Source organism: Hypanus sabinus, chromosome 2 (genome assembly GCF_030144855.1).
Source record: "Hypanus sabinus isolate sHypSab1 chromosome 2, sHypSab1.hap1, whole genome shotgun sequence".
Lineage (NCBI taxonomy): Eukaryota > Metazoa > Chordata > Chondrichthyes > Myliobatiformes > Dasyatidae > Hypanus > Hypanus sabinus.
In genome coordinates, this window is record NC_082707.1 from 138512576 (window position 1) to 138537645 (window position 25070).

A 25070-nucleotide genomic window follows, 5' to 3' on the forward strand; every position below is an offset into this window, starting at 1 on the left:
GAAGTTGCACTGGAACTAAATTGGATTTGTAGCTACTGTTGACAGTGAAAAGTCTAGCTGTATGCTAACAGCAGTTACTTGGCCACTTTTTTTTATGTATAACAGCTTTTTAATAACTTAAAAATAAATACTGCACAGGATTAATGTTTTCAATTTGAATAAAATGCTGGGTAAATTCACCAGCTATTCACTTTACATGAAAGTAAAATTAGTCCACTATCAAATCTGTTTCTCAATGAAATAATATTAAAAATATTGTATATTTTAAAGCATAATTTACTTATTGCCTAATGTAGGAGTCCAACCTTTCTTGTGTTAGAGGTACTTCAGAGAAAAGAGTATTGAATGTTGTGTTGTTCAGTGTTAAGCAATGCAATTCGAATGGAAGTCTTGTGTCTGTTCCAGGAGTTTTTCGTTCATTGGTACTCTTTTTATATTTATCCTGGGTTTGAATGGATGTTTAGTTGTACTTTGGATTGCAATGGATGTTCTGTGTTCTATACTTGTTAATTTATGCTAAATTGCATCTCTTTACATGAAAAATTAAAATAATATAAACAAATATATTGATTTGCTTTTCCAAAGGTAATGCAGTTTAAGATGAAGGTATTTTCCATAAGTTAGTAAAGAATTAGGATTAACACTGCTTGTTGCAAATTCGTGTTCTCTGAGAGCACAAGTTAAACCTGAGGTTAAAGCACCTTTCACATTAGTGTGGGAACAACATGTAAAAACTACATGCAACTTCTGCATAAATTTATCAATGTTTGATTTTAAACAATATCAAACTACCTGATTATGAGTTACCATGAATTACTGATTACATGTGTGAGGTAACCCTCCAGCACTAGTTGCAGATTGAGACACTCCATAAACAAATCAATAGTTATGTGTTGCAAATATTCTGAATCAAGCCTTCACATTTTATAACAGTACTGGATATTGAAACAATTGTCTATGCAGCTTTTATTGCAAAATTTTAAATATATTCCAGATTTTGATGCCAGTCTGATTCAAACCTAGATTACAAAAATAGCTTGATAAGTCACATTTCAGATTTTCAAGTTTTAATTGGCATTAATATTCTGTTTTTATAACTACAACCACTATCTTGCCTCAAGTATGAAAAAAAAGCAGACTAATCTCTAGAGATTCTAACAACAGATATTTGAAAGAAGTGATTAATTGCTGCACAACATATATGAGTACCAAATGTTTGCATTTTGGCCATAGAAATGATGAAATGTTTTACTTAAAGACACATGCAAAGGAACTATGAATAGAATTTTCTCTTTATTCATGATGCACTGGGGCAAAATTCCAGACATTCAGTTGTTACGGTTAACCATTTGGTGTTGAAAAGGTATTAAAGTACCACAAAATGTGGTTGAATTTACAAATGTTCTTTTCAGAACTTTATACTATGTAAAGTTACAATTACAATAGCAGTTAGTCATAAATGGTAGTAATTGTTTCTCTAGCCAAATGGTTAACTCACATCAAAATGTAAAGATTAAGCTCTTAAACAGTTACACCTGGTTAAGTATAGACGATTATAATAATTGATGTTAAGCAGTTCTTTTAAAAATGATTGTGGAATGTGGTTTGTAAAGAATGATGTGAGATCTTACATATTTTTCTTAAGAGTATTTAAAGAGAGCATACTCCAAGAGCAACAGAAGTTGCATGTATCCTGGGGTACAGTCTCTAGAACAATTGGGTGCTTGGTGGAGACATCTGTGAATGTTGACCTTTTGACCTGTAAAGAATGCTCTGGAGGTGGGGGAATGTAATGCTCCTTATGGCCTTGAGGAGACTGAAAAATGTACAGGAGGAAACAACCCAGCCTAAAACTGAATAAATCAGGCAACAAGCTTAATAAAGAGGGCATCTGTGTACCCTTGTTCTGAGATGATTTCCAAGCTAATCTCATCTCTGTCAAATGAAAGTTGTCTTTAAGTGAAAGGTTAAAGCTCGGAAAATGGCTAGGGTGAGAGGTGAACATGTGACGAGGATTACTGCAAATTTGGGCACCTGCTTTTTTTTGTCTGAAACGTTTTCTTTCAGCCAAATGTGCAGCATTTTCAGTATATTATTATGGGGCATACACAAGTTAAAACAGGCACACATTTGCACTAAATAGTTCCTGTTCTTTTGGGAATTTACATTCCTACCATACATTACTAAGTCATTACCAGCCATGTTCAAGGTTATTTTCTTGTAGCTGCTGGGAGTATTACTTCTGTGAACTCTGACATGAGGTCCCTTGGTTCAGACTCTGAACATTCAGGGAAGGCTGTGGCACTTGACCTGCCGTTTGATGCCTCCTTGAGACGGTGATTCAAGATTCAAGATCAAGATTCAAGATTGTTTAATGTCACTTCCTGTACACAAGTGTAAGATGAATGAAATAATTGTTACATCGGATGGGATGCAGCGCAGAAGAAAAACACAAAAGATAAAGAATACAACAGTAATAACAATAAAACTCACAATACATTTATGTAAATACATAAGAGTGCTTATATACATAGATTGATTGCATGTCCATAAAGTGATGCTAGGCATGTGCATGACTGATGGGAAATAATAAAGTAGTGGTGGAGTCAGTGGGTGGGGGTGTTGATCAGCCTCACTGCTTGGGGAAAGTAACTGTTCTTTGAGTCTGGTAGTCCTGGCATGGATGCTATGTAGCCTCCTCCCTGATGGGAGTGGGACCTTCCTTTTCAGTCCTGAAGAAGAGTCTATAGGTGCTGCCTGACTTGCTGAGTTCCTCCGGCATTTTTGTGTGTGTGGCTCTAGATTTCCAGCATCTGCAGAATTGCTTGTGCTTTTGAGACCATGAGCAGGGTGGAAGGATCTTTTATGACGTTACTGGCCCTTTTTCTGGCAACTTCCTGTATATATGTCCTTGATGGTGGGTATGCAAGTGCCAGTGATATGTTGGACAGTTTTGACTACCTGTTGTAGAGCCCCCCCGTTTCTGTACCAAGCAGTGATGCAGCTTGTCAGGATGCTTGCTACTGAGCATCTGTAAAATGACACGAGAATGGATGTGCAAAGTCCAGCTCTCTTCAGCCTCCTAAGAAAGTAGAAGCATTGGTGAGCTTTTCTGACTGTGTGTCGTGTGTTGTGGGACCACGAGAGGTTGTGTGAGACCTGCGTTCCCGGGAGTTTGAAACTCTGTGCCACCACTGTAAAGGAGGGTGTGAGTGGTACGAGTTCTCCTAAAGTCGATAACCATCTCCTTCGTCTTGTTAATGTTCAGGAAAAAGTTAACTGCCTGACACCAGTGGAAGAGGCGAGCATTAAAGCAATTCTGACCAATATTTTAAGTTTTACAACCTGGACTCAAGAAACTATAGGGGCACCTGATATTTTCCATAACAGGTCGAGGGCCCAGAGAATAAGGGAGGTGGAGTAATAAGTGCAAGGCCTTCACACAGCACAGGCAACTCTTCCATGCTTGTGCACAGATTGTAGTCCCCTGAGATCTGGTTGATTCCAAGTTAGATCAGGAGCACGGATGGCAGAGGGTCTCCAGGCTGATGGTGGTGAGAAAGTTGTGTGTGGGTTCGGGGAGCGGGGGAAGAGTGGACAGGGAATGTCATAGTGGATGGGACACAGAATGTAGATGTGTAGAATAAAATATAGTTTGAACGAAATGCTCTTCATGTCGGTTCCGACTCAGAGATGCAGCTGCACGCTGACTTTTTATCTGACAGCACAAAGGACAGTAAAACAGAAAAGCAAGTAGGCAAAGCAAAGAGACAAAAGCAATGATCAGCCAACACAGCTCCACACAGCCTGACTAATTTATGAGAAAAAAACTGTGCAGTTCACTCGATCAGGACTCTAAGGAGGCGGGTAGAATGGGAGGAAGTTTTCATTGACTCTTCTGAGCAACTGGGGAAACCACTGGAGATACTTCGCAGTTTGAACTTTATCAGGGTCTACGCTTAATCAATACGCTATTGGAAAAAGAATTAATTACTAAAGCAGAATAAAACAGCTGCATTTTAAACCGAGCAGCCATCAATTCTGTAATCTTTCAGTTACAGCTTAGGTGCAGCGAGGATCATTTTGGCTTCACGTAATGAGGAACTGAGGGAGTCTCCTCATGAATGGTTTGGGAATTTGCATTAGTCGGTTTCAATCTGTTTACCATCACTGCATGTGGTTTTAACCTTTCTTCATTCTCCAGTTTCATCTGATAAATTATCAATTCAGTACCATTTCCACACAATTTCACTATCCACGGCAGGGGAGGGAATGAGGGCCACAATCATCAGTGCCATGAGAAAGTGTCTTAACCTCCTTCCACTCCCTTTTCAGTGGGCTTAGGGCTGATTGGTTTCAAGCCGGACAAACCTCTATTGTACAATTCCAGGGTCAGAGACCTGCCTGTTAAAGAAACAGTAATTTGAACACAGTCTGTAAACGTTTCATCTGTAATTTCCATAATGGTGAATTTCAAGGAGGGTTGTGGGGGTTATGGGAGATGAATTAGGTTTTTAGTGAGCTCATTAGGAAGCCAAACAGAGTTTAGACAGCAAGGCAGTGAACATAGCTGTAATCAGTTCTGCTCGCTTTGTTCCCTGCCTTCAGGACATTTTTGGAAACTTCATGGCAGGGACTGATGAGAATATGCTGAGAGAGGCTGCAATCTGGAATCTGATGGTTGACTTGTTGATTTGTAAACCCTTAATTCATTATTGCTCCAATTTAATCCCTTATTTCTTCAAGGAAATTGCACGATTAATAAGCCTTAATATCTATTTACACCAATGGCCTGTAAATCTACTCTGCAATAATTTTGGTCGTTTTGAATGCAATACCTTACTCACAGAAACTAAAGAGAGGCCCGTTATTAACCAAACTGAACGTGATAACTCCCATCACTGATGGGCATTTAACTGCCCAGTTACAGCTGAATCTGCATGCTGATTCAGAGCTGGCATCACAGAGCAAGCTGAATTTAAGGTGACAGCGTGTGTTTTTATTGTTTCTTGGAATACCCACCTTGTGTGTGGTTTTTCAGGAAGCAAAAGCAGTTCCAGAAAACTGATGTATTTGCTGTATTCATTTTCACGCTTATTTAAGTTAATTTAACATGACCCAGATTTCCTTCCTTGGACTAATTAGAGCAGCAACACCTAGAATCATCCATAGGTTTTTTTTAGAAAAGCTGGCTAAATGTAGATCTAAGGGATCTGTAAACTAAAGCAGGGTATCAAGTAACGAAACCAATATGAGCCGGAAGTGCTTCATAACAGAGCTATCTATAAGAAGACTACCTGCTTTTAAGAGATGTGAGGCTGATTTGGAATATTGGAGTTCCAGCTGAATGCATCCAAAACAATGGTATCTTTGAGACATGGCACCTAGATAACCTCTGGGGCCAATTAGTGTAATTTCTGTTGAATTGACAGGATTGTTCATTCCCCTCTCAGACTGAAAAGGGGTGGGGCAGTTAAAATGCAAAATCCCTGTTATGGACTGAGGTCTTTATCAAGCGGTACAGTGAATTTTTGAAATCAAGTTCTATTATTCTTGGAACCCCCTCCTCCCCCCCCCCCCCCACTTCTCTGTCATTTTGAGCTGACACGATGTGCACATAGCATTAAGGTGAAGAGCAATATGACAAAGTAGACACATCTGCAGCTAGTGAGCTCTGCCTCCCAGCTTGTGTGACCCAGCTTCAGACCTGACCTCCAATGCTGTCTGCGTGGAGTTTGCATACTCTCCCTGTGATCACGCACACATAGTTCCTCCCACATCCCAATGACTGCTGGTTGGTAGAATAACTTGAGACTGTAAATTGCAACCCCCCCCCCTGCTCCCGTGTGTGTGTGTGGGGGGGGGGGGAGTGGTAACTGTGGGGAGAGATTAATACAAATGGGCTGGTATGCGCTGGTGGGCCAAGTGACCTGTTCTGTTGTACACGACCTCCCAAATCAGAAATTATGCCGGGCTGTTTATATATGTGGCTGTGTAGAATATCGATTGTAATTTCCGTGTCTAAAACTGAAGACATAGTTGAGGTTTCAATTTCTAGTTGCATCTCTGTCTGGTTTGGTGGGGGGGGTGGATGGGCTACTGCACAGCTTCGAAGTAAGCTGCAGAGAGTTGTAAACTTAGTCGGTTCCATCATGGGCACTGGCCTCCGCAGTACCCAGGACGTCTTCAAGCAGCAATGCCTCAAAAAGGCGCGTCCATCGTTAAGGATCCCCATCACCCAGGTCATGCCCTGTTTTCGTTGCTACCATCAGGAAGGAAGTACAGAAACTGAAGCCTAAAGTATATATATTTTTTTAATTCATTTTTCCCCATTATTATGTATGGCTTTGCACTGTTGCTGCAAAGTCGACATATTTCATGACATGTGCCGGCGATGCTAAACCTGATCCATGGTTGGCAATGAAATGAATTTCTGATGAGGTTCATGCAGATAATGTCACTTAAAATGCTTTCATCCTCCAACTTTGAGAGCAGCATGGCTGTGCAGGCACGTGTACATGTTGAACATCTAGTGGCTGTTCTAAAGGGGATACAAACAGATAGCAGATAATATGGCATTTCCAATAATCAAGTTTATTGTGTGAAGCAGAGTAATACCCACCACTTGTGTCTAATCTTCATCAGTCCTGTGTCTTTGATGCATAATTTTGTTTATAATATTGAATCATGTCATAATGTTATAAAATGGCTTCAGGAGCATTCAGTCCTGATAAAAGTGCAGTGGTGATCACTTCCTGAGGAGTACATGTCACATTGATGAGGATTACACTAAGGGTGTAACATTAAAAGTTGACACTGCCAAACTTAGTCCAAGATGCCCTGGGACAAATGTGGTCGGTGAGGTGGCTGGTCGGGAGTCGCTGTTTCTGCTAAAGACACTTCCTGCTACTTCTACTGGTGGGCTGTTTGCATTGCGATGTAAGCAGATAAGGGCCGAATGAAAATATTCAGGTTGTTGGTCGATGATGTCATTGGCATTATAATATAACTGTAACCACACAAGCTAAAGCTGACTGCTGTCCTGGTATCAGTCAGTGGAGTAGGTGGAATTGTCCCAGGTATGTTTCTTTAATCTTTTCCACACTTCTTTTTTGGTCCATAAAGAACTCTTCCCTGAGAGCCCAAAACAACTCTGTCAATACTTCTTCCAGCTCCGAGGCTTCTCCCTCATAGTATCAGCATCTGTTCTGCACCCCACCACCCTTACCCCTAACTTGCTCTAACCTTGCCAAAGGCTATCAGGTCTCCGGTTTTCTTGACAATCCAATACAAGTTTTTGCTCTTTAGCTGGCCTTGATATCCCTCTGAACAGGTTGAGTTGAGTTCCAGGAATTAAGGGAAGCCTGGAAGTTGCAAAAGGTGCAGGTGAAAATTTCCATCCCTTTGTACCCGCTATTACTTGAGATTAAAGTTACTCTGAAATAAGGGGCTGTTGAAATACTGAAATTAAGAACAACTTCCATTTAACTAACCAATGAGCAAGGCTGTAAAATAGAATACAGTGCCATTTTTAAAACTGAAATTGGTATATTGCATTGGGTATGGTTGGTAAGGATATGTGATCAATAAATGGTCACACAACCCACTCCCAGCCTTGTGTTCCAAAATCACAAGGGCTTCTACCAATGAGAGCATGGAGTCAAGGAAATGAATGGCTTGTAAATTCTGAACGATTCTGTGAATGAAACAAAAATAATTCTGACAGGCAATAGGTTGACAGCAACTTTACACAGTATTTTCAATATGAAGAATGCAGACACATCGAAAGCAGAGGAATCGTCATGAAGGGAAAGATTAAAATGGGGCAATAAAACCCTGGTGGAAATAGTGGACTGTGCAGAGGTATAAAAAGAATGATATATATGGAGATGCTTCGATTTAGGAGGATGAATAATGGTAGGTTATTTCAAAAGATCAGCACCAAAAGCCTGATCTTGTTGGACTAGATGTAAGACAAGATGAGGTTTCTTGGACAGAGTGGTCTCTTCCAGTCCAAAAATGTTGCTGAAGGGTAAGATGGAGATGAGGGCAAGGCTTTAAATTTTCCAGTGTTCTTTTGGAGGAATTTGTGACTCAGGCATGATCACTCGTGTATTGCATGCATTCTGAGGCAATCGGCTGGTGCAGTGAGACAACAGTTCAACACTTCCATTTAATATCAGAGCATGTATACAGCGTACAACCTGAAACTCTTATTCTTCGCAGAATCCACAAAAACAAAAGAGAACCCCAAAGAATGAATGACAGTAAAACACTAGAACCCCAAAGCCCCCTGTCCCCCATTTGTTTCAGCAGGAAGCATCAGCACCCACCACCTGACAATTCAGCATGCCACAGGGACAGAGAAGTGTCTCACTTTTCCACAGTGAGAAGGGAGACCAACAAAACAAAACAGTTGGCTGTTTACATTCTGCCATGTTGCTTTTAATCTGAGTTCTCCGACTCTCCCCCACTATCGAGAAAAAGAGGAAGAGAGAGTGATCACTAGAGAGCAAAGGCCTCGAACCATCTGTCCGCTGTTCGTGATGTTCCATTTCCCCCACGATGCCTTAGTCGGCGACACCAGCATGGAATCAGTGCACTCGACCCAGGTGTTATCGGCATTCATATGAAAAATTTCTGAATGAGTGCCATTTTTTACTTTTTAAACAAAGTTTATAAAAAATTATATTCCTCCTTTAAAATACCATTCATTTCTCATGCTGATTATAATGGGAACTGAGGTCTGTTCTGTGCTTGACTTCTAATTGCTTAATACAGTTGTTCTTAACCCACTTCTGGTGGAACTAAAAGAGGTATCTTAACAGTGAAATGAAGGCAGCACACTAAAATTACACACACTATGTTCATGATTCATGTGTGTTAGGCAACCACTGCATACAGAAAAATGTTTAGTACCAAGCAGGTACAACCCGCGCCGAGCTATCTGCCTTTCTGCTTCCAGGTCACATTATTGATTGTAGTTATTGCTTGCCTTGACTTACTGGGCAAATGAAAATGTTTGCTGTATTTCAAGGACAGCTTTAATATAACAGGCTTTTTTTGTGTGTCTTTGAGGCCACAATTCTGACTCTTTCTAGATATAAATATACCCTGTGAAAAGAGATAGAAAGGAATTTGCATATATAAGTAGGTGAGGTATATTGCATTGCTACTTGCAAGCTGAAGGTGAAGCTTAAAGACAGATCTAATACCTTAATCTACTTTTTTAGCCCTTGCATGTTTATATTATGATCTATCTCTGCCTAATTTGGTTTTAAGTAACAGCCGGTACATTTTGTTTACCATTTAACAAGAGTCTTTAGGGTCAGTGTTACTAGAGTCTTAATCCTGCCTAAGCACAGAGCAGCAATGGCTACAGCCCCATTGCCTGATGTGTTCTGAATGAAGCTGCTTTCTGTCAGTAACATGTGGTCTCTTCACTGGAGAGCCCTGTGCAAATCCTGTGTAAATAGAGGGAGACTAACAAAAGATGAGCTCCTGCAGCTCAGAGCATTTGGAGCCATTTGGGGGTTGAATGTACTAAATGCTGCTTATACCGCCTGAAAAGTTGAGGAGAAAGGAGCATAAAATCCCTTCTCTTCTTTCTCTCTCTTCCCTCCCCCTGTCTTTCTCCCTGCTGTTACCCGGAGGGTTGGAGGAGTGGAGCGAGGGCTGGGTGGGTGTTGGTGGGAGATTGTTCTGGGCCAGAAAAGCCCGGGGAAGGCCCATGAGGAGTGATTTTTAGTGTTCCTTTGAGTGTAAAGAAGGTGGCGTGGGTCACTGTCTCCTCTTTAACATAGGAAAACCCACACAGTTCGTAAATGTTGCATGCAATAAAAGAAAGTGCAGCTGTTACACTGAACTCCAGAGCAGTAGGCCATGCCCTGCTGAATATCTGGTCACTTCAAAATAAATCTTACAGAAAAAATTCAATTTTAACACACTCGAGCAGGCAGCACAGCAGGACAGAAAGAGAGCTTAATAATTAAGGGTTCAGGTACTGGCCATTTCAGGCAAACTGAGAGGAAAGTTATACATTTTATACAGAAAGAAAATGAAGAATTTTAACCCTGCTATTACAAATGAAGCAAGCCTAGAGAGTCATACCTTCTTTTTAGAAATAAAAACACAACGAAATAAATAGTAAATTATCGTCTCCAACCTTATGTTTACTGTAATATTAAAATCTGATATATTCCAATTATATTTAATTAATATTTTGTTACATGTTTCACTTGAGCTATAGTTACTGATAATGGCAACCTTTGAAACCCGAAGATCTTTATTTTTTATCAGCTCATTTTCCTTTCTTCCCCATCTCATTATCTAATACATACTTCTGATGCCAGCTTTTTTATTCGGCATAGAATTTTCCTCTCCCCAGGCACAGCTTTCCAAAACCGCCGTAGGCAAGAGCACAGCACCTCAGATCCCTGAGGCCCAGTGCCCAACTACTAATAGCCATTCTCCATCTGTGTCACATGGACAGATGATAAGACATTTCCACTTTCTGTTTTGGAGTATATACACACACAGGTTAAAATGCCATAGTTGCCAAGGAACAGTCAGGAGCCATTAGCATTTGGGAAAATTTGCCCTGCAGCGTTCCTTCCTGGCATCGTGGAAGAGGGTGTAAATCACCACCATTCTGTGCTCGGCAATTGTAATGAGGCTCTGTGAATGTTCCTGGTCCAGCATCATTTTTATGATTATTTCCACCTTTTTGGCTCGCCGTCATGATTCACATTCGTGGAGAGGTAGCAAAAGTTAGTGGTAGATAAAGGGTTGGGCACTGACATTTGTGCAGATGGAGGGAACTGCACTGCCTTGGGGCTGGGTGGCTGTAATGAAGTGACTTGTCAGTCTGTAAATACTGGGGGTCGCCTCTCCCCGACGTGATGGAGGGTATCACATTGCAGTGAAAATGGAAATGTCAATAAAATTAATCTGCCAACTCTTTGCTGTGGTTTTTTTTTCCAGCTTTTGTGACTGTAGCGGTAAAACAAAAAATTGTTAATTTGCACAAAAATCGACATGGAAAGGGCCCTTGTTTAATGTGAGCGCACAGTGCCACCAACCCTGGTAATCACATAACTAAAAGACAGTAGTAGAATTAGCTGCTGCATTTGTAGCATTCCTTAGGAAGCTATGTGGTTCTGGCTACTCTGAGTCCTAAGTTTATTGTTTTAGGCTTTCCTGAACAAGGTTTTTACTTAGCATGGGATTTATGGCATTTACTGCTAATGAATGTCTATTCTTAAATTACAAAACCCACAGTCTCAGCGCAATTTCCAGATGTCCTTGCAGGACCTCAGCTTCTTAAACATCAGCAGGGAGCATAAACTCTGCGCCTCTCTGTTTTCTTCTTTCGTGTGGCTTTAGGCTAATGATGTGCAAGAGAAAACATAGCTGTCGAATAGAGAAAAAAACCAATGCTGTTTCAGTATCCTTCATTTATTTTGCATTTGATTATACTTTGGGCCCCTTCTTTCTTCTTTCTTTTTAATGTTATTGGTTCAAATATTAATGGGGAAATATAATATATATAGGTGCTCTGATTGATGCCTCTCAAAAACAGAAGGACAAGCACGTATGAATTTTAAGAAAGTACGAGACCAGGATTGCCTTGGTGCAGAGTTTTTTTAGATACATAATTTAGATGCCCTCTAGGCAGGCTTTCAAGGCATTTTTGCCTGAGGGTAAAGAAAAATAACTATGACTGTTAAAAGTAAATGATTTTTGCTAATGCACAATTAATGCAAGGGAAGGCAGAACAGTGGTGAGAGTGGATAGAGGTAACTCCTGATTTAAAGAATGCACCCTGCCTTGATACATGTACCTAATGTACCTTATTCTCTTAAATATGAGAGTGGAAAGTAGCGATGCAGGGAGACAGAGGGTGTCATCCCATGCAAATGTAATGGGGGAGGGTGTGATGATGAACTGTGGTCTCCTCTGTGCAATGAACCATGACATAGTTACTTACACCTTATGCAAAATCTCTGTAATGCACAGAGCCTTTTTTTTTCACTTTTAAGTCATTATGTGGTTTCACTTGGAAAACCTGTGCCTAACTCACCCCATATATTTGGGAAGCAAAGTCAGACTGAAATGAAATTGTTATGGAAGCTTTAAAACTACACATAAATATATTTGACACAGGGCTACTTCTCCATCAGAGGCACAGCAATAATTGAATTAACGATACATGCATGTTCATGTGAAGTTTATCAAAACAGGGTTGGGAGCCATGGTGCCTTGCGTTGAATATTATTTGCATAACACCCCCATATTTTAATGAGAAATGTTATCTGCTTGCCTTATCCTAAATCAGAGTGAGTCAGACTTGATTACTTTTACATGCAATTTGTAGGATGTGTAACGTGTAATACTTTCGCCCTTTATTCTGTGATTTCAGGTGATGGGTTAGACAACAGCGTGGCCTCGCCAGGAACAGGTGATGATGACGATCCGGACAAAGATAAAAAGCGACAGAAAAAGCGAGGCATTTTCCCCAAAGTAGCTACAAATATTATGAGAGCATGGCTCTTCCAGCATCTTACGGTATGTGCAGCATAAAGAAATTGTACAGCAGTTAATATCACTTCCTTGACACTAATTTAAATAGAGTTTAAAGTACAAGAGAAAGCCTTTCAGTAATCTGTGAACATCGTGCTCCATTTTCTTTAGATGTTCAACTCATTAAAGGATAGCTCTGCAAAAGATTATCTGGGCTTTGCAAAACATTCTCGCTCAGATGACAAACTTAACAAGAACATTAGATAGTGGATCGTTTTTTAATATCATTCAACATTATTTCTAGTCTTGCATTGTAAAGAAGTAATTTTTGAAAACTGCTTTTTGAGAGAGCCTGTCTCTAAACAGGAGGGTAAGAAGTGTTACTATCTGTCAAGTTTCCAATCCATTGCTTTTATCGTTGGCTTATTTGTATCATTGTGAATGCTGCTAATTTTGGTTTCATTTTTGATAACCCATTAAACACAGACTTTGTGGGCATTTCATTACGCATTTACAGGATAACTAACTGGGCACATTGTGATTGAGCAGTCTTGGATGCTGAATTGCATCACTGAGCCAATAGGAAAGTGGATATATTACCCAGCAGGTTTAATTTTACTACAGTATTTGATTTTATAAGAGATGGATCATATCGGAGATTACCTGTGGGTCAAATCGTGCCAATCACAAAACTGGAATAAGCACTTTGTGTACAAATGATATTAGCACACTTTTTGTTACCCGACCACATAGTGCAGCTAATAATATCATTTTCCTATAATTCCCATTTTGCCCAGAGTGACATAAACTGAAGCTCATAACTTCATATTACAACAACTATGGGGAAGACTCACTCAGACTAGGAGCACATTGGGTTCAATTGTTGCTTTTCTTAATATTTTAAGGGAAGCTCTGCCCATATCAGGAAACCTGAGCTGATAGGTTCAGAACTGATTGTAAATTGCTCAGATTCCTTAGAAACTCCACAGAGTGTCCTTAAACTGACAGGGTACTTCCTCCGGCGTTTAACTGTTAAAGAGACTCGTGCAATGGGGGTTCAGTGCTAACATCACTGGCAACCTCCATCACTGGAGGCAGTGTTACGGCCACGGTTGCCCACTCATACGGTAGTGGCACCTCAGAATAGGAAGCAAAGCTTCCTCCCTCAGAGACACCACTTCCTACTGGAACTTGCCCGTGAACGACTAGTTTTCCAAGGCTTTCACTATGGGGATCTGTGATGTTCTGTGGGATAACATTTGCCCATGCTCTTGAATCACTTTTCTGCATGGAAATCAGGGTCATTTTGATGGAGAATTCTTCATCCTAAGATCTTACCAAACAGCCACAGCAGATCACGTCTGCATCCCTCAATTTGCAGCTCCCCACCTCATCAAAGGGGCAAGCAGACACGCGCTTGTGAAGAAATCGTTTTGTTAAAACTGTTCTCCTTGAGGAACAGACAGCTTATTAGACACTAGCATTCACCGCACGTGTGTGTGCAGCCATGTGTAGGCTCACATGGGGGACCCAGGTCCTTCATCAATAGGAAAGGTTTCCACTCCTAGTCTGCATGTAGTTGTGGATCATAAGACATATCTCCTGTTGCTGAATGTCACATTCTGGGAATCACACGTGACTCTTTCATCCTGAGGAGTCTGCAATGCATATGTTTTCAGCAGCCATCCCTCCCCGGAGCAATGGCTCCTAAGGGACAAGGGCTATCCTCCACTTCCAGTGCCTTCTCAACCCACAGCAGCTGAGTGACGAATAACAAGGATCAAGGACACCATGGAAAATGGCACTGCTGCCTTGAACGTGAGATTCAGTTACATCGATCTGACTGGGGGTGCTTTATGGTCAGAGCAAGCAGCTATAGAGATTTCATCATTGTGTGCTACATGTTGCAGAAGCCTGTAAATCGAAGACAGTAGTGACACCTAAGGAAGAGAAGCAGGACAACCGAGACGCTGAGGCCGTGAGATGGCACTTGGAGAGCAGTGCAAACAAGAGGAGCAGGAAGAAGAAAGCCTCACACTCCACTCCACACTGGTTAGACCATGTGGCTGAATTAATCCGTGGTCCAGTTTCATAAAGGGCTTACTACATCTCTGTCAGAATCAGAATCAGATTTACTATGAGCACAAAAGATTCTCAGAGGCTGGAAATCCAGAGCAGCACTCATAAAAAGCTGGAGGAACTCAGCAGGTCAGGCAGCGCCTCTGGAGATGAGCTAACAGTTGCTTTTCAGGCTGGGACTCTTCATCAAATCCTCCATCAGGATTTATTATCACTGACATATGGCGTGAAATGTGTTATTTTGCTGCAGCTGTACAGTACAAAGACATAAAAATCTATAAATCAAATAAATACATAAGTACACACACAGATACTGTTAAAGGAAACTAGCAGTTCAACTCCACACTTAAAGTGACTTTGCTATGGTGCTCTTCATTATGTTTATGTAACTATTAATGTGCATGTCACTCTACCCTAGAGTTCGAGAATTCTCACTCCTTAATATTGTATTCATGTCCCTTTTGAGCGAATATAGCTGACCACTCTCCCACAGCCTCTGACTCTCCTGTGGCAGTTGAAGTATGTAAAATGGCTTTGTGCATGCCGCAGGAATGGTATTTGGGGTGCATCTTACTTCTTCGCCGTGCAGCATTGTCTTGAGAGCTGCTCTGAATTAAAAGGACCTGTGAGGAAAGCAATGTCCTATTTAGTGCTTGTCCTTAGATGTAAACCTTCCTAACACAATTTCACTCTGGGCATTCATAGATTCTGTTGTGATTTTATTGAGAACTCAACTTAGTACTTGCTTTAAACACAACAATGTTTCAGCACACTAAAAATAGTCGCAACCCACTCAAGCACAGGATCCCAGACATAACGAAGATAAGTGCAATTTTTTTTGGGAAAAAAAGCAGAGAATAGTATCATGTGAAATTCAGCTCATGTCGAATGTTTATGTTGATGAATCCAGCAGGGGGGAGAAAACTGCCATTTAACTTGGATTTGCTAGTCATTGACCCAAGTCAACAAACTGCGCCACAAGCAAGTTTCTGCAGAATACTGGGCCAGGTTGTGGTAGGAGGGAAGATGTGGAGTGCTCTGATGTTGCAGATAACAGCTACATTAATTAAGGATATCCATCCTATCCCATATGGTTTAGCAAGACCAGCATCAAAATTTCCTTGTATGTGTACTCTGAACTTCAATGCCAGAATTTGACTTCCAGATTTTCCTTATTTAGTTTTTGTCGTTAGTGGATTCAAAAAGTATTGATCCCTAAACACATGCAAGGTGACCTTTGGCAATGACATATTCATTTTCTTAAATGTACTTGTGGCTGGCTCTCAAAGAGTTAACAGAAAGGAAAATCACAGCACAGCACAGGACAGACCCTTCAGTCCACAATGTCTGTGTTGACAAAGCCAAATTGAACTAATTCTCCTCTGCCCACAATGTCTGTGTTAAACACAATGGCAACTCGAACTAATTCTCTTCTGCCTGCATGTTATCCATATCCCTCAAATCCCGTGCATATTTATTTATCTATTTAATAGCCACTTAGATACCACTATCATATCTATTCCCACCTCCCAGGCAGCCTAATCTAGCACCTACCACTGTCTGGTAGGTGCCCCACATATCTCCTCTAAACTTCGCCCACTCTCATCTTCAATGTATGTCCCTTAGTATTTGAAAGAGTATTCCAATTTGAGACCCAAAATTTGAGACCCATGAGTTTCAACTCATTTGTTTAGCCACATAGGCTTTAATGTAAACCAAGACAGTTGTTGAGTCAGAGCAGTTTCTTTGCATATACTTAAAGATCAGAGATGCCTTGTACTGTATATGGATTTAATCCTACAGCTGTGAAGCAGCTGCTTCCTTTGTAACAGCATGTGCGCTGAAGTGTGCAGCTCCTGTCATCACCTGAATACCTATAATCAAAATGTATTAGTTCATTCCTCTCAGCAACCAAACTATGCCAACAGGATTTTCCACCTGCAAAATCAAATGTTTGGTTGGTAAACAAACTTACATGAAAATTGATCATTGCAATATCAAATTTTAATACAGCATTACAGATACTAAGGCGGGGAATGCAACAATGATGTAAAATCTTGATTGTAAGCTGCCAAAAATGTAAGATTCAGTCTTTGATTTGATTGTTTCCTGCTAAATGACATTTAACATGGTGTCTTTGGATTTGAACAACTGCACTGAATAATTCATGGTACATGTACAAATATTTGTGTGGTTGCCAAGGATTGATACAATATAAAATTGTAATAGCCGGCTGAATTATTACACTGGGTGGCTGGATATGGCAAAGAGGAACACTGAGTAGGCCGTAGGTTTAACCTGCAGCATCGTTGGTTTTGTTTCTATCTCAGGCAGCCTGGTATTCAGGTGGTGCAGCCAACTTACAAGGGGGAGAAAAAGGCCTTCCTAATTTACTGACCCAGTAATCCCTGCTGGATAGTGCACTGGGAGGACAGAATAAGCTTAACTTTCCCTCACTTCCTCTCCGCCTTCCCCCCCCACCCACCTATTGAAAGATCTAATTAGTACCTTACAACAGTGGTTTACAACCTGGGGTCCATGGACTCCTTGGTTAATGATAGGGGTCCATGGCATAAAAAAGGTTGGAAGCCCCTGCTTTACGGAGGCAAAAATTATGGAATTAAGTCTCTGGACTCACTGAGTCCAGTGATCATCAAAAAGCACTCATTTAAATTTAACTAACATCAATCCCATTTGATTCTCCCCACATTCTCACCAATTCCCTCCAGATTCTACCACTCCCTTATATATTAGTGGCAATTTACAATCCGCTATTTTGGGATGTGGGAACAAACTGCAGCGCCTGGGGAAACTCCGTGCAGTCATAAGGAGAACATGGAAACTCCACACAGTCAGCGGTGGAATTCAGTGTTGACCCAGGTAGCAGGAGCTCGGTCTGCTGTTGTGCAGTGCCATCAAAAGAACAGTCAGTTTGGATGAGGCACTGGGGTAATGTGCAGTGGTATTGATGTCAAACTCGACCAAGGAGACATGGCTTCAGGACGGGGCAAAAGAGAAAGATGCGAAAAAGACTTTAGTGCATGAGTTAGTCTTTTGAACCATATTTTGCAATTAGCGTTTCAAGTCTAACCATACATGTGGTTAATGCTATCACATAGTATCTTTCGCCCATATCAATCCAACCTGGCAAGAATTTACAATTACACAGTTAGTGTGAGGTCTGATACTTGTATTGAGATGGTTTGATCGCTTAAGCAGAAACCTGCAATGTTTTAGCAGCACCTGCAACTCTTTATCTTGGGCCCCTTCAATGTGGCTCGTTTTTTGAAACACCCAATGCATTTTTCGGTACTTTATATGAGAGGTTTTACAAAGGATTCATGGACTTTTTGGGAGGTTACAGGAACAGAAATGTAAACAGGATTGGTTCTAATAACAGTTTGGAGACATAGATTTTCACTTTTTTTTTCATTTTTATTATTGTAAATGCATATTTATTATTATTTGTATTTCTCATTATTATTGTAAATTCCTAGTGACTTAACAGAGGGAGAAAGGGCTTGCTGGCAGATTGGGGTAGATAGGATAAATCAGAGTAAGAGGAGACAAGCTGATTTTTATTGAAGTCAAAGGAAATGAACATTAGGAGAGTTCTAAAATAGCCAGCCTTTTTGGGATAATGAAATCTGACTGCGACCTGCTTAATATCCTGGTTTACTGTATCAAAATGCTACATCAAGGCCTTGCGCAGTTATGCTTCCTTAACCTGGCTGCTGAGAAAAAGAAACAGGTAGAAGTTCACACAAAGCAAGCCAATTTGAAAATAAGTTTGCAGTAGGCATTTGCCATACAACCAGATACTGGCAAAGGCAAGCCCAACCCAGAAGACCAGAAACTTAGACAAAATAGGCTCTTTTATTACTCCTTGATAATTTAGATTTATTTTGGGCAGCGTCTTAATTAGGTCCCTAGGAGAGTTAAAAGCAAGAGAGCTGACTGTGGATTGCCCATGGTTCTTGGAGTGCCATGGGATTGCTCCTTGATTCTGCAAAAGACTCAGAAGTATCTTCAGCTGTTGCTTTCACCATTACTTTACATCTGGGCAAAGCAACTCTGTCACCTGTTTCATCACTTGCACATCTACTTGCCTTCAGAAATGGGAATTTAGCACCTCATGCCCAAGCCAATATTAGATTGAAATGTTTCAGACATCCATCATCACTGCAATAAGATCCAATCTTTATCCCCTTTGGTATTTTGTGCATGCCTCCAGTGATTGCTCTTACAGCTGGGTTGTTAGAGTCCAGTGGCTGGATCAGAACCTGAGGTGGGACGTGGTGCAGGCAAGCTGTAACAGGGAAAAGGAAGAACAAAGTGAGTGAGGAATTTCTGCTCTCTATTACATGCAAAGACATTGTTACTAGAATGCTTATGAGCTTGTCACTGAGTCCCCATAACGGGTGTGTTAAAGGAGATAAAAATGAATGCCCACAATCCTTCACTGACCTACCATGGATGGCTGTACAGTATTAAGTGTGAACCAGGTAGAGATGGGACAACTGATTGTTGGATAAATCAAGTCTCCTCCAACGCAGGTAGGAAAGTGAAACAGAAGATTAGATTTACTTTGTACATTTCCTGACCACGAGATATCTCAAAGTGTCTCTGCACCGTGCAGGAAAAAAGGCGGAGGGGTTTCTACACTTTGAGCTCCCAGCTAGGGTAATATGATAATGGAATGACCTGATGTCTTGCTGATACTGATTGTTGGTGAATATTGGTCAAGGGACAAAGATAATTCCTCTCTTCTTGATATTAACCCTGAACTAACATAAATCCACTGGACGGCAGGCAGCACCTGGATCTAATGCCTCAGCCTCAATGGAGTTTCTTCAACATTGCAGCACTCTCTCAAGTTATTAGCAACTTGTTCACTGAAGCAGAGGAGAGTATCACCCAGCAAAGGCTTTCTACCGGCTTGTTGCCACTAAACTCTCTGACATCAAAGAGCCATGACAAGTCTCTGGACAATGTAAGCCACCTCGGATCTCGAGACCCAACTCTCAGCATCAACGGTAAAAATTCATCCTCACCTTCTGCACAGCCTTAGGCTGAGTGAGGAAAAGGGTTGAATAGCAAGAGCTTAAACCTGGTGCAGATCCCTGACCTCTTGTAAACATCTGAGACATGGACTAACTACAGCAGACATCTCAAAGCATGGTAAAGATGCCAATAATGCTATCTCACTAAAATCTTTCAGATTTTCTGAAAGAATGAAAAAAAACAGGGAAACCATGCTCTACCAGGCCAACATCCCAATGTTAAATACACAGTCAGCTCCAGTGGGAGCTAAGTCATTGAAATCTTTGATACCAGATTCCCACAACAGACACGTAATATTGAGCTCTATTACAGACAGTAGTTCCCAAGGGACAAGGAAGGATAGACAAGAATTTTGCAATGCTTCCTTGAAGAGAACCCAGATTCTGGCTTCTTCTTCCTCTCCAGTCCTGATGAAGGGTCCTGACCCGAAACATCCATTGTTTACTCTCCATAGAGGCTGCCTGATTTGCTGACTTCCTCCAGCATTTTGTGTGTACATTTAAATGGAAGGGAGGGTGGGAAGATCTGAATTGATTTTGATTTGACCATTTAATTTTGCGTCTGTCCCAGGTTGTGGACACCCCAGCCAAGGGAAACAGCAAGTTTCAATCTAACTTGTTAAGTCTTCATGAACTTGTATGTGGGAATTGATAGAGCGTCTTGACCTATGCATTGGGAGCACAGGTATAAAGGATTGTACCACCTCACAAACTAGCCATCTGCCTGTTATATAAAGAATTGCATGATCAAATATGCAGATATAATTGGGTCTTTTAAGATCCTCTTGAATAAGTACATGGAGCTTAGAAAAATAGAGGGCTATGGGTAACCCTAGATAATTTCTAAAGTAAGTACGTGTTCGGCATAGCATTGTGGACCGAATGGCCTGTATTGTGCTGTAGCATTTCTATGTTTCTATGATCGCCTGTCACATAGTTTGTCGGTCACTCATCAACTACCTCAAAACCCACAAAAGGAAGCAGGTTGCCCTCGGCCTCTGAGAAAAAGCCTCCTTCGTGAAGTTCCTCACCGGACGTTACTGTCGACTTTTCTGCTCAGTCTCTGGAATGTGACTAGAACCCCAAGCTTTCTGACTCAGAAGCACAGACAGCCCGTAGAACCTGATTGAGTCTCATAGGTAGAAGTAGAGACTGGAGACATTAGGTACAGGATTACCCTCCTGGACAAAGACCACCCAGTCTGTTAGTTTGGACTTCATCCAGTTACAGTCCTATTGCTTCAGACACAAATTCCCCACCATATCCTCGCTCATAGTCACCAATCTCTGCACACCCTCTGGTCGTGGCCTCCTCTCTCACTTAGTTATTTTTTCCACTCTAGACCCTGCACTTCAGATCCTAATTTCCTGCCATCTTCCAGATTCCTATCTTTCCTGTCTCCAAAATCTTCTCCCCTGATTGTTTTAGTATCCTCAGCCACTGAGAAGAAGACTCCTTGGTGATCCCTGGAGTGTTAGCAGTGATCTTTGTGCTCATCTCTGGAGTGGGACTTGAACCTCAAACTTTCCTACTCCGAGGCAACACCATGTACAATATCTGCCCTCTGCTGCCTGATGGTGACTTTTCCCACATCTCTGCCAGGAATCCCCTCTGCCTCCCATCCATCCGGGCCCCTATCTATATCCCACCCACCTCCAGATCACCCTCAATCTCCCTGCCCATTGTTTCCTCTGGCTGCACCTTTGCCCAGAAGCCTGCTGGCATATCAGTACCATGACCTGCCAATATAGAGAAAGAAAAAATGAACCAGAACAAAGATCTGCTGTTAAATTCATCACTGCCTACATAGAACCAGCATATTTACTTTCCTCTGCACCTACCATAGAAACATTGGGATTGTTATCTCTTTACTACACACTCAAAACTTTTATCCAGCTTCTGAATTCACAGCTACTTAAGTAAACTCTGGCTTTACTGAACATGTGTGTGTGTATGAACACGCAGAAGTGCATTTGTTGAATTTAATTTCTTCTTTGGCATCAATTTCCACACTAATGGTCTTGCATACAAATCTTAATTTTCTGTATTTTTTGCTAATTGCCTTTATTGATTAAAAAACTTGGTAACTTTTTGTTACCTTGAGTCATGGTGTGGCGTTGCTTTATAGAAACTGTCTGGGAGTAAGCAGTGTGTGGAATGCTTCCTGGCATCATGTGAGGTACTCGCACGCTTGTAGCATCATGCATTTGATTAGATTGGATTAATGTCAGTATTCTCCATTCACTTTGCCACTGGAGTGGATATTCGTAGCATCACATGAGGGACAGGTATACATTAAAATGCATCCCCCTGAGCTGCTTCTAATCAGCAGTACTAAACCGGGCTAATAGGGTTGGCCTCCAGATATTTTCCTTGTTAATGCAGGGCTGTGTAAGTGTTCAGCCCTTGTATGAATGTTTGTTCTTATTGGAGAACTTTTGAAAAGAAGGAACAAGAAGCACACAGGATTTGTTTACCAACCTTTCAGCTGTAAGGTTCTGAGTTTAATCCCGTTTCAATGCACATACCAACCAAGGCTGAATCACAACTCTTTAAAAGGGCAAAATGCTTTCCAGCTTCAATGGTGGTTGCAAGCAAAACTTCTAAAACTTAAATCGAGAGAGATAGTGAAAGAAAGGGTGAAAATTGGATCCCTGCTTCTTATCTGTCACTTTGATGTGAAGACATTATTAGTAAATGAAGGTGTATTGATTGTGGCTCAGGGGTCAGGTTTAACCAGAATGGTCACTGCTCTGTTGAAGCAGTGGGTATTCTGCCTTGCAGCTATGGCCTTTTTGGAGGTCAAATGCCCTGTGCCCATTTGCACAGAGGAATTAGACAGAACATGCGTCTGTAGGCTGATTACTTAACCAAAGACAAAATAATGAGTCCTAAGCAAATACTGACTAATTGAAAGGGCTGTAAATCCATTACATATTGGTCAGGGATAATCAGGAGTATTTAATCACTTTTATCTATTCAGGAGCACTGAAGCTGCAACAGCAAAGCCCTGAACCTTGCCATGTGCTTATTATTCTCATCATTATCAAAATTACTTCACAGCTGTTCTTTGCTACATCACCTCAGCTGGAGATTTAGTAACCTGTAAAATGTTTTTAATTTGGAATGGAGTGAATATTGCTGAGGAAGCTGCTGGGAGTTTCCCTCCCTGTCCTGAAGGGTACGGCTGCTCTCAGTGTGAAAAACTCGGCATGGACCGGTACCGAGCAGAGCACTTCTTCCACACGCACTTCAAAAATTTTTACTTTACTTGGCTCCTGCTCAGCCTTGACATTTCCCAGTTTATTGATGGATGATTTTGTTTCTTTGCAACTGGAATAGTGTGAGAATTTTCCCATCTGGCTTTGCTAATGCAAACAAGTGTACAACTAAAAAGCCACTGCAGAATTCAGAGCAGGCCCACTTCATTGTCTTCCCATTTTAATGCTTTGTTTTAAAGTGTTTTAATGTTCATCTCTTTGTAGAGGCCAAACTATTCCTGTACTACAGTAATCCTTTCCTTAAGCAGTATTGTTTTTCACATCAAAAAGACTAATTGAATTATCTCATTAATTTAATTTGTTAAGCAAATGTATTTCAGCAACGCAGGATGTGTTCTTAATGGGAGAGTCCTAAGAGTTCCTTCTGAATGGGTCGTTGCTGCATTCGAACATTCATGCATTCATTAGCTTTGACGAAAGAAAGGAACATTGGTTGTTTTTTTTCAAACAACCAAGCAGCATGGAGCAACTTTTCCATCAGCCACAGGGGTCTTTCTACATATGTTCTCAACTCTGAGCCATTGTCACCTCCTCGGAACAACTCTAAGGGACAAAAACAACAAAGGCTAGCCACAACAATTCCAAGCAGCTAGTTTAATGCAGCACAGAGGGGTAAAAAGTAGCTTGCATTCATTTTTACAGGCTTTTTAAAAACTGCTTCAGAAAATTTTTCAGTGTTGCATCTTATGATTGGTGAGAGGAAGCGAACACTAATGATGTACGGAGATAATTATTTGATGCGCAGATACGTAGTTTAGTGAATTCTGAACAACTGGACTGCAAGTTTTGTGAATGGAGTGTATCACGTTGCAATCCCAGCCACACGCGCTGCTTGCAGGGCGCTTGGACGAGCATCCCCTCTCAGCAGTGCCATGCATTCGAGATAAGAATGAAACATAATTGAAGCTGGTGCATTCCTTTATCAGTTTTGCCCAGCAGTGAATCAGCAAAGCCGTATTGCCCTGACTCAGTTGAAGCCGAGCAGGAGAGGCAGCTTGCCGAGGTTGATTTTTACTGGCTGTTGGGAGAAATCCTTAAATTAGATACATTGAGAAGCCCTCAGACCACTCAATTAGCCTTCAGCTCCCTTTGCCTTTGCTCTCAAGTGCTCTCCTGCATGATTTGCAAAGAACATATTTGATCACAGAATGGAAACAGGAAGTGCTCAGGCACAAAGGCCTTCCCCTGTAAACACTCATCCATTTTCAGAGGTGTCCTTACCTTTGTTACAACATGCAATCAGGTGTCTTTTATTTCAGGCTTTTGGGTTCCTTTAAAGTGAGTGATTTTATTGGAATAAAATTGTTCCTTTTTCAGGATTTACAAAAAAAGCTCCCCAAATGAAATGCCTCAACGAGTTTCTTGATGTCAATCCTTTGTACAAAGCTATAAGTTTAAATTCAAATTATTTCATATTTAAGCCCAGCCAGAATAAAATTGAAGGATCAGAGGTAAGTTGGAAGATCACCAAGATATAAAATATAATTCAGGAAAAGAGAAACAATTGATAGCCTGTGACCATAAATTATAACTAATTTTAGTCATGGGCACGGTTCTATTTCTGTTGCCATGGCAGTACTCTGGTGATGAAAATTATCATTAAGTTTGATGCAACACACATGGCCTCTGAGCTGTGGGGCTAACTGTTAACCACGTTACACATGGCTACAGGCAGTCTTATCCAAGGAGAGGATGTTTGCTTGACACAAAGACTAGACCACCGATTATAGGCTGGACGCCGGCTTTAGCACACCCTAGTTGACAGGCTGCTCTTTTGCAGCAGTGGTTCAGCAAGGCCTCTTTTACATCCTGCCATGTTGCATTAGAATGGACAACAGTTCGACTGGCAAGGATGCTTCAGTCTCTACAGATGGAACACATCTGCTTATTGTTTGCATCAACAATTGCCAGAGTTTGCTTTTCGTACTATTATGCGGGCTTGCCGCAAAGAAAATAAGAATAAATAAAAGCAGCATTATTGACTGGTTGCTGTATTCTGCCAAGATTGTAAAAAACAGCTGTACCTTGAGTTATCATTAATGTCAGCTTCTTGTAACATATGCAAATTTAATTTTTGAATCAGTAGTCTTAATTTAACCCATTGATGCCCATTGATAGTTTATGT

General features: G+C 41.1%; 1 protein-coding gene across 9 annotated transcripts in view; it reads left to right on the forward strand.

Annotated features, from left to right (window-relative positions):
* The window catches only part of meis2a (Meis homeobox 2a), a 109625-nt gene that overhangs the window by 32950 nt on the left and 51605 nt on the right, over positions 1-25070 (forward strand). For all 9 annotated transcript variants that reach the window (XM_059955763.1, XM_059955772.1, XM_059955719.1 and 6 more), the window contains one exon: positions 12422-12567. In XM_059955763.1, coding sequence (XP_059811746.1) covers positions 12422-12567 — 146 coding nt within the window. The remainder of the gene's footprint in view (positions 1-12421; positions 12568-25070) is intronic.